Consider the following 10,592-nt stretch of genomic DNA (forward strand, 5'->3'; position numbering starts at 1 on the left):
GCCTCGGCCCGCAGTTGGCCCCTTCCCCTCCCCGCGTGAGTGGACAGGCGAAGATGTGGAATCTCCAAAGCTCATTGGCTTTCGGTGGTGTCACTCTGGAGGGCGGCGGGGCCCAAAGCGGCAAAGGCCGCCCCTCTCGGACGGTGATTGGACGCGCCCGAGTAGGCCCGGGCTGGGATTGGTGTGAGGCGGGGCGAGCGCTTTGGGGCCCTTGGGCAGAGGCGCGAGCGCGTAGTGGCCGCCGAGGAGCTGGCGGAGACTCACAGCGTCCTCGCACGCCGCGTGCCCGCAGGGGGCACGCGCGGAGGGAAGGAGAGGCCCACCCACCTTCGCGCGGGAAACGCGGCGGGGGAAGGCGCTTGTCGCGTCAGGCGGGGCCGGTGGCCAGGGAGTGGGAGGCGCGGGGGGCTGGAGTTGGCAGCTGGGCAAGAGCTAGGGGCGCATCAGAGGAGAGACGCCTTGGGGGGCAGAGGAGGGCGTGGGCGTGTCTGGTATGGGATACTGTGGAAGGGAGGTGACCCTCCTGAGTAGATCTTTGGGTGGTTTCTTTGAGGAACCCACTTCCCTTTTGCTCTCCTCTTTGCCGACGAGAGAGCCCCTATGGTCTCTCTTCAAGTTCCGCAAACTTTCTCTTTGGATGGGTTTAATCACCTGCCACTTCGTTGTAGACCTGTCCAGGGCCTTTTCTGATACTGGGCACAATCCTGGCGATGTCAGAAAACAAGAAGCAGCCGCTGCTGGGCTTCCTGAGCAAACTCCCCAATGGGACTGCCCTTGGGAACTCGGGCAAGACGCACTGCCCTTTGTGCATGGGGCTTTTCAAAGCCCCCAGGCTCTTGCCTTGTTTACACACGGTTTGCACCACTTGCCTGGAGCAGCTGGAACCCTTCTCAGTAGTGGACATCCGAGGGGGAGACTCTGACACAAGCTCTGAGGGGTCAATATTCCAGGAGCTCAAGCCACGCAGTCTGCAGCCGCAGATTGGCATCCTCTGTCCGGTATGTGATGCTCAGGTGGACCTGCCCGTGGGTGGAGTGAAGGCTCTGACCATAGACCACCTGGCCATGAATGATGTGATGCTGGAGAGTCTGCGTGGGGAAGGCCAGGGCCTGGTGTGTGACCTGTGCAGCGACAGGGAAGTGGAGAAGAGATGTCAGACCTGCAAAGCCAATCTCTGCCACTTCTGCTGCCAGGCTCATAGGTAAAGATGGGATACCCTACCTGGTGTGGCTAAGAGAGGAGTACAGAGGTGCCAAGACAGAGAAATCCCTGGTGCGCAGATGGAAAGGAAAGCTTTCTCAGCATTGAGGGTCTAAGAGCAATATAATGTGTGATAGCAAATAGAATAGTGATAAATCCCTGCCGCCTGATCTTGTACGGGTAGTAGTAATAGCAAGCAAGGTTTGCATAGCCCTTTTCAGTTTGCAAAGCACATTAACAATTTTCTTCAATCATCAGTTGTTTGTGTAGTGAATAAATATACGAGGTGTTGGAATAGAGGAGAATGACTATAATAGTGTAGCCCCTGCCCTAGATCTCATTCGATCTTTGCAACTCTTATAGAAAATCAGGCACCGTTTTAATTCAGGAAGCTCAGCAGTATTACGTGGTTTGCCAAGGTCTCACAGCTTGTAAGAGTAACAGAACCGAGTTTTAAATCCAGAGCTTCTGACTGCATTCTGTGCTCCTTTTACTAATCGGTGCTGTCTTCCCAGTATAGGTACTGACTGGCTGGGCTGTCAGCCTTTGTCTTGTGCCCTAGAGATTTTAGTATTTGCCTAAATTAGTTTATACATCCTGTTTTCCACTTGTTTTTTGGCCCAACCAACAGAACAAGTTAGTAGTCTTTGGTCTTTCCATTTTTAACTTGTAATTATGGGATGGTCCCTGTACTGTCTTGCCACCAGCTAAACAGCTGACCCTACATTCTCTGTAGGCACTTTACCAGTGCCAGAAGATGAATATAAGTTTAAAGTTGGTATAGTGCTAAAGGGGGAATGTGAATAGTCACCATGATTTCCCAGGGTTTCCCTGACTCTCTAGAGGGCTATAGAAAAGGATAATTAAAGGAGATCTTTGATTCTACTGACCATTGATTTTATTCTTTCCAATAATTTTTGGTGATCCTTGTTGAGGAAGATTCCAGCCTGCTGCTTTGAGTGATGTAGGTGCTAGACAAAGGAAATTCCTTACCAAAGTCTTAAATGAAAGCTGGATGGGGCTTTTTGTCAGGACTGGCTGCATTTTACTTCCCTGGGGTTTGTCGCTGTGCCCTTTAGGACAGTTTCTGTCTCCTGGTGCTGGGTTTCCACGGTGCTGTCAGCTGTGGGAGCAGGCTGTGACTCCTGTCTAAACTTGGGAGATTAACTCTGTAGGGAAAGTTCCAGTCATAGTCTTAGTACTGCATTTACAAAGTCATGTCCCAATCCAGGGCCGTAGGCTACCTTCATTCTATTCCATTCAACAACCCTTTCACTTAGATAATATCCCCATTGTACAGATGAGGAACTGCAATCAGAGAAGGTCATGTAGTTAGGAAGAGACTAGAGCAAGGATTCTAACTCAGACTTGTTTGATTCCATAGCCTGTGTTCTCAAAACCTCTGCCAAACTCTCCCAATTGGAGTCCTTCCCTAATTTTCTGTTCTTGACTCTGCTTGCCCCTAGGCGGCAGAAGAAAACAACTTACCATACCATGGTGGACCTAAAAGACTTGAAAGGCTACAGCCGGATTGGGAAACCCATCCTGTGTCCTGCTCACCCTGCAGAGGAGCTGAGACTGTTCTGTGAGCTCTGCGACCGGCCGGTGTGTCGAGACTGCGTGGTGGGGGAGCACCGTGAGCACCCCTATGACTTTGCCAGCAATGTCATCCACAAGCATGGGGACTCCATGCGGGAGCTCCTCAAGGGCACCCAGCCCCACGTGGAGGCCCTGCAGGAAGCTCTGACTCAGATCAAAGGGATGAGCATTTCCCTCCAGGAGCGGGTGGAGGCTGTGGCAGCCGATGTCCGAAAATTCTCTGAAGGCAACATCAAGGCCATTGAGGAGCATCGGGACAAGCTGCTGAAGCAGTTGGAAGACATTGGGGTCCAGAAAGAAAACTCTCTGCAGCTGCAGAAGGCACAGCTGGAGCAGCTGCTGGCAGACATGCGGACCGGAGTGGAGTTCACCCAGCACTTGCTGGCCAGTGGCTCGGACTTGGAGATCCTCATCACCAAGGGGGTAGTAGTAGAACGGCTCACGAAGCTCAACAAAGTCGAATATAGTGCCCATCCCAGCATAAACGATAAGATATGCTTCTCTCCTCAGGAGAAAGCAGGCAGGTGCCATGGCTATGAAGTTTTTGGGGCCATCAATACAAAAGAGGTTGATCCAGCCAAGTGTGTGCTTCAAGGAGAAGGTAGGAAGGCATTTCCTGTTGCCATTGGGAGGGCATTGGACAGAGGACTATAATGTTTAAAGATTTGTGGCTTACAGCCCTTCATTCAAGCAGGCAAACCTCCCCTACTGACCAGTTTACCAAGGGGCAGAGATAATGATCTAAAGGACAGTTGTATAAGTCAGCCAAAGGGGTGCTGATGCAAAATACCAGAAATTGTTTTTTTTTTATACAGGGCATTTATTTGGGGTAGGAGCTTAGAGATACCAGGCCATAAAGCATAAGTTACTTCCCTCACCAAAGTCTATTTTCACATGTTGGAGCAAGATGGCTGCCAACATCTGCGAAGGTTCAGGCTTCCTGGGTTCCTCCCAGGGTTTTGCTTCTCTGGGTTCAAGGTTCCTCTCTTCCTGGGGCTTGCTTCTCTTTCCTCTGTATGCTTACTTCCTGGGGCACCAGCTTAAGACTTTAGCATCAAACTCGGACATCAGAACTCCAGCATTAAGAACCCCCATCTCTGTCCTTTGCCATGCCTTTTATCTGTGAATTCTCACCCACCAGGGGGTGGGACTCAGTGCCCTAATGATGTGGCCCAATCAAAGCCCCAGTCATAACTCAGTCACGCCCAGGTACAGACCAGATCACAGACATAATCCAGTATTTATTTTTGGACTTCATAACCATATCAAACTGCTACAACAGTGACCCCCTCCCCCCTTGCCCTTTTCTTTCCGATTTATTCTGATCAGCAGGTGGAGGAATACAGTTAATACTCAATACTGGGGTGAGGCTTGACCCTTTTCCAGTAGAGACAAGGAGTAATTACCAAGGAACTCAAGGATCATGCTTTGTTTCTGTCAAATGATAGCAAAGAAAACAGTGTCTATATGAGATAACAGCATTGACTTTAGAGCAGGGCAAATTCCTGCCTGCTCAGAGAGGATCATGACAGGCCTGGGTTGCTTAGATCAAGTTCCAGAGGAGTGAGGGAGATGAGATTATGGTTTGCCTTCTTCTCTGCCCATTTTGATTCACATAAACCACTTATGCCATTGGCATTTAGAAAAGGGATATAGTAAATATTTCATTCACTAGAGGGGGAAACGGTTTCTTTTGACCACAGTGTCTTCTTTCTAAAGGAAACATGTTATTCAGACATACATTTTCATGAGTCGGTCCTGACAGCGTGGAAAGTCTAAACTGTTTGCAAGTCATAGATCCCTCTGAGACCAAGATCCCCCCCAGAAACGCCTACGAATGTGGGCAGACAATTCCATGAGATTCCTAGAGCTTCAGAAGCCTCTCCACAGACCTTCTCGTGGTTCATGAGCCCCAGGTTAAGAGACCCTCTTTCATCCACAAAGGACCCTGCATCTGGCCTAGGGGCTGCGGCTATTGGATGTCCCCCCAACATCTTAGCAAGAGCTTTCTAGCTATGGAGGGTCTCACAACACAAGGTCCAAGCCGGTCAACTGTACCCCCAGTCTAATCCTGCAGTGTCGAGCTCAGTGAGGGGAGTTTTGGGGTGACCAGCCTCTCTCCCAGGGACTAGAAGTTTTCTTCTCTGAATACTTGGATCAATACTGAGTATTTTTGAAGGTTCCTGAGGGCTGAAGTTAAGATCCAGGATCAGCTGCTGCTGAGAGACAACCAAGCTCACCAGGAGGGATTCCCAAGAGGCACATTCTGGGAGACAGAAGGGGAAGAAGAGAAACAGGGCAGGAGGTTACAGTGGACAGGAAGCACAATGAGGAAAAAGGACGGTGGTGTCTGTTTCGGGCATGTCGTCCCTGCAGTTTGCCGCTGCGGTAGATACTGAGAGTTTATCTTTTGCAGATCTCCACAGAGCCCGAGAGAAGCAGATGGCCTCTTTCACCCTGCTTTGTAAGGACGCAGCAGGGCAGAGCATGGGCAGGGGAGGAGACAACGTTCACGTCGCTGTTGTCCCTCGAGATAAGAAAGATGGGTTCGTATCACAACTAGGTGTCATGGGTGACAGTCAGGAACCAAACTGGAAACGGGGTGCCTTGCAGTACTGGAGCTATAACTGCAATAGTTATATCTCACCTATGCATGATGCTATTAAAATAACGCGACATGACCAATTGGACCAGATGTGTTTTCTTGTGTGGGTTTTATACACATATTAAGATCTCAGAGGTATTATCCCTCCTCAGATTTTCTTCGTTCCAAGCCTTGAATAGATTGAAAAATCATCTATGGTAGACTGAATAGTACCCTTATCAAAACTCAGCCCCACTTTGCTACTAAATTGTATTGGAAACATATTTATTATTATATTTTTCTGGAAATGGTTAGGAAGATGGGAGGGCAGTAGGCAAAGGAATAAAATAGCCCATTGAGAACATAATGACACTTTCAGGGAATTCATCTGACTGTCAGATTAAATTAGGATTTATATTGCTTACCTGGTTGTAAATTTTACTTCTGGATCACATGGAAGAGGCATCCTGCTTGGGGGATGTTTAAAATTAATATTAAAGGGAATGGTGTAGAATTTACATCCTAAGAGAGTAGGCGACAGAAGCAGACTTGTGAGAGTGAATGCATTCTGTACTCTTACTCCATCCAGTCCAGTCAGAACAGTGGTCCAAGATAACAAGGATGGGACATACTGCGTCTCCTACACTCCCAACGAGCCCGGGGTCTACACCGTATGGGTCTGTGTCAAAGAGCAGCACGTGCAGGTGAGTCAGACCTGTGGCCATGCTCCCCAGAGCTCCTCCTCACTGGAATCTCGTCTTAGGCAGTAGAGACAATCCTCATAGGATCAGCTACCAGGGGCTGGGCTGACTAGGATTCTCTCCTCGTCTTCTTTCTTTTTCCCTTTCACTTTAGAAGTGGCCCACATTTTGCTCTTTTTATCCTTACTAGAGGATGCTGCCGACCATAAGAACTCCCTCTCCCTATTTCACCTTCTGCAGTTATGCTTGTATTTTATCACTCTCAGTTTATTTGAATTCTTCATGTTGCAAAGATGCAGTGTTCACAGGGAGCAATCTATCAGCAGACAAACATACACACTCAGGAAATAGAACATAGTTGAGGATTTCCCAGCTTTGTTCAGAGTGTCACTGAACACGGACTTCAGGAACAAGCAGTTGCTGCCATTGGGAAGCTTACGCGCCCTCCTCTCCGCAGATTATTCATCTGTCTAACCATCTGTCCATGTAATTCCTTATTCTGCTTTACAGATGTGCTTATCTGTTACCGTGGCTACTCACCATTCACCTCCTCTAAGCAAGTATGGCACTTTCTTACTTAGAGATTATGAATTTTTAAAAATTGGGTTATATGTTGAGCAGAATCTCTCTGCTGGCATTCCAGGAGCGAGAGATTTCCCTCAACTAGAGATCAACACTGACAAAGACAACAAACTGCCATATAGGCTTGTAACCTGTGCTCTAGGAAGACTCATTCAATAGCCATTTCTTGCCAGGCACTGGGTTAGGGAATTTTGCTTATTTTATTTCACTTTTCTTCACAACCACCCTGGGGCATAAGGGTCATCATCTGCATTTTATCAACTACACTGAGAACAAACTTGTCCCAAGTCATAGTCTGTGTGTGACAAAACTGGAATTTGAACCCATTTCTTTGAATCCCAAGTTGTTCTGTATATGGACTGTACACTTTTTAAAGGAAGGGAGCTTAACATTTGAAAGGTTCTAAGCTGCCAGGCTCTCTACTTTGTGATTTCTCACACTGTGATTCTCACAGAGGGATAGGTACATAGGCACATTAAAGATTTACTTTTTATCATAGGATAGAAATTGGAGGATGAAAGTAACCCTTGAAGGAAAGGGGACAGGTGGGAGAATAACTAATTTGAGAATTACTGGCCACACACACTTAGCTTCTTCCTGCAGAGTTAAGTGGATGGTTATCAGATGTGCCCAGCATGGAGGGGTGGAAGGAAAAGGGCTAGCTTGGTTTGTGAGGAGAGGAGGCACGTGGCTGAGAAATTGAAGAAAGAATCACAAGATGCCCTTGCCTTGTGATCATGGCACTTCATGACCACTGAAATTCCTCAAGAATTGAGAAGACAGAGACAAAAGTCAGTCCCATAAAAGCACAAATGGGGACACCTAATGTGTCAGTGCTCTGCTGGAGTCCGAGTTTTGCAGGGCACAGTCCGTTAGGGAAGAGCTGATTGCGGTGGGGGCTTCTGCTTTCTCTCCTGGCTTGCCAGAACAAGGCCCAGGTCATACTGGTGTCACTGCATGACTGTGCTGTTGACTCTGTGTGACTCTGGTCAGTGTCCCAAGGGCTCCCCCACATGGCGCGTACTTAGCATCTGGGGTGGAAACATACTAGAAACACCTGGATTCTTTGACTGCATTTGGCTCTTACCCAGCCACTAAGCACAGAGTTAGCTTGTGGCCTCCTAGCCCATTTCTCTAGTGCTCTCCTTGTCCCATCACAGGCAGGCTTTGTTTAGCTCAGAGTGATGCTCAGCACATCCCCCTTGACTCACAAGGTACTGTTCTTTGCTCTTGGTCTGAACACTGAAGGGCTCACCATTCACCGTGACCGTGAGGAAAAAGAACCGCCCACACCACGGCATATTTCACTGCTGCACCTTCTGCTCCAGCGGAGGCCAGAAAACCGCTCGCTGTGCCTGTGGAGGCACAATGCCAGGTAAGGAGGGTCAGCCCTGCGGAAGGTCACTGCGCGCCGGACCTGTCCCCCAGCAGTGGGGATCCAGCGACGATCCCAACACTGCCGCCCAGGATCCTCAGATCTAGAGGAGTCTCTTGGAAGCGTCATCTGTGCACATAAGCATACCACTGTGCTGAGTTTTGTCTAAAGCGCCTTTGCTCTGCCAAGTGCAACTGAAGTCTTAAAAGTTCTGCGTTCTTTAAGCTTTGATGCAGTTCACCCATCTTATGAGCCCTGGACTTTCTGTGGGATTCTTGATTTCAGTCTATGTCCTTTCCAGCAGCCTGAACAGTGTAAAAAATGTAAACCTATCCTATACCTTTCAAAACCTTAAAGAAGGGGACCAATTAAATAAGGTCTGGCTTTTTTTTTCCCTTTTGTCGGCTCAGGCAAGTGATCTAATTTTTTTTTCTTCAATAATTCCATTATACCCTTTTCCAGACCATAAAATAGGCTTTTGCACTATTTTTCCTAAACACTTCAGGATCCACCTTTTCCCTAGTTACAACTCCACCAATCTACCCTTATCATTCTTTCTTTTTTCTTTTTCAATTTACTGTTTTTAATTGTGGTAGCATATATGTATCAGAAACTTTGCCACTTAAACCATTTTTTATTGTGTAAGCGTGGCATTAATAGCATTCACAATGTTGTGCTACCATTACTACCATCCATTACCAACACATTTTCATAACACACAAGAGAAACTCTGTACCCATTAAGCAGTAACTACCCTCTACCCTCTCCCTACAGCCCCTGGTAGCCTTTAATCTTCTTTCTGTCTGTCTCTCCTTTTTTTAAATTTTTAAAATGTTTGCTTCTATTTTGTATATGTGTGGTGTGTGTCCCTTTTTTATTTCAACCATTTTACAGTTAAAATTCAAATTAGTTCCTCTCCTCTGGTTGGCCAATTGGAGCACTACTCTTAGAGCTTCAGCTAACACTGAGTTGCTGTGATCAGGCTAGAGAGACCTGACTACGGCAGAGTCAGAGAGCTTGTTCCTCTTGCCAGGTTTTTCTTAGATATTTTCACTTCCAGAATGTTGCCAGGATGTTTCACCTCCATGGTACCTGCTGGCCTCCACTGTATTGGTTATTTTTTTCCCTGTCCTCTTTGTACCATGCAGGTGGGTATCTGGGCTGTGGCCACGGACACAAAGGCCACCCAGGCCGTCCCCACTGGTCTTGTTGTGGGAAGTTTGCCGAGAAGTCTGAATGCACGTGGACAGGCGGGCAGAGCGCATCGAGGAGTCTACTCAGGACTGTGGCGCTGTGACTGTTTTCCGGCTACAAGGTCAGCCTGTTAAAGCTACAGCCAACATGCCTGCAGATCACCAGAGGAGCCCAGGCCTTAAGGACTTCCGAAGAAACTGATAGAATTAAAAACAAAGTGCCTTATCATACACTGAAGTTCAAGAGCTTTTTTTGTGACTTGCTCACTGGCGTATATGTGGCTGGTTCAGCATAAGAGACCACCACTACATTTCTCTTAGGTGGGTCGGCAGTGTTATTTCCCTACCTAGGGAGGCTCCTTTCTACTTTGTGCAGGTGTAAGGATATCTCTGCTGTTAGAACTTAGAAATCATGGGGATTGTTTAGTTCCCTACTTTCTGATATATTACAACCTTTTTATTTAGGTATTCCCTCAGAGAATTAAAAACCTCTTTTTAATATCATCTACTTCTTTTTAGCACACTGTAAATGGATTGACCCATATGTGTTTTGTGACCATTATAATATGATCTTGTTGTTTAGGTGGGCATACCCTCCTCCCTGTCTATGCCATGTTCACTCCCTGCTCCCCAGTACCTAGAAGATTACTATTTGGTCAATGGCACAGGCATTGTATGTTCATAAAAAGGTGAATGGTGTTGAAATGGAACCTTATAAATTTATTGCAGTTCTACTCAGGCCAGGCTATCTGATACCTTCAACCTGCTCACATCTCTCTCAGCCTCCTTGTTTTTTAGTAAATAGCATTTGCTTTTGCCTAGAAACCTAAGAACTTAACTAGAAGTTCTGGCCCTGATAGCATGACTTCTTAACTGTTAGAGACTGAAGAAAATTTTTGAGAGAAGAAGGTACAAAGCACTGGTGCCTCAGACCTACCAAGGTCCTCATTGTATATATTATGGGTGTTCATCTGGGAATCTTTATTTTATATGTAGCAATAAACTCAGCATGTGTTAAATATAATTACTGGAATCTGCACTGTAAGATCCCTTAAGAAGTGGGTGACTCATCTGAGTGGTGGATGGAGTCAGGCGAAGGGAATGAAGTAATTAGATGAAACACACTGACTGCCAGGTCATCAGGGAACACATTTCCTCCTTGATGCCAGTGGGCGTGGGCTGCATTGTAGCAGTAACTTACTAAGATATTCGTGTATCTTAGTGCAATTCCTATTCTCACCCTTTTCTGGAAACGTTCTCTTCAGCCTCTTTCTCTAACCCAAATATGATCTTCCCAGATAACATTGCTAACCCTGTAAACTCTCGAATTATTAGTTATTTGCTCTTCTTCGTTCTTT

The 10,592-nt window shown here is 47.0% G+C and overlaps 1 protein-coding gene across 1 annotated transcript; it reads left to right on the forward strand.

Moving 5' to 3' along the window:
• Positions 1 to 10: 10 nt before the first annotated feature.
• Positions 11 to 10,258, forward strand: TRIM45 (tripartite motif containing 45). The gene is made up of 6 exons (XM_004456596.3): positions 11 to 1,201; positions 2,667 to 3,400; positions 5,216 to 5,345; positions 5,973 to 6,087; positions 7,915 to 8,041; positions 9,190 to 10,258. The coding sequence occupies exons 1-6, from the start codon at positions 711 to 713 to the stop codon at positions 9,336 to 9,338; spliced, it is 1,746 nt and encodes a 581-aa protein (XP_004456653.1). The 5' UTR covers positions 11 to 710; the 3' UTR covers positions 9,339 to 10,258.
• The last annotated feature ends 334 nt before the right edge of the window (positions 10,259 to 10,592 follow it).

The sequence above is a fragment of the Dasypus novemcinctus genome, chromosome 9 (assembly GCF_030445035.2).
Source record: "Dasypus novemcinctus isolate mDasNov1 chromosome 9, mDasNov1.1.hap2, whole genome shotgun sequence".
In the NCBI taxonomy this organism is placed as follows: domain Eukaryota; kingdom Metazoa; phylum Chordata; class Mammalia; order Cingulata; family Dasypodidae; genus Dasypus; species Dasypus novemcinctus.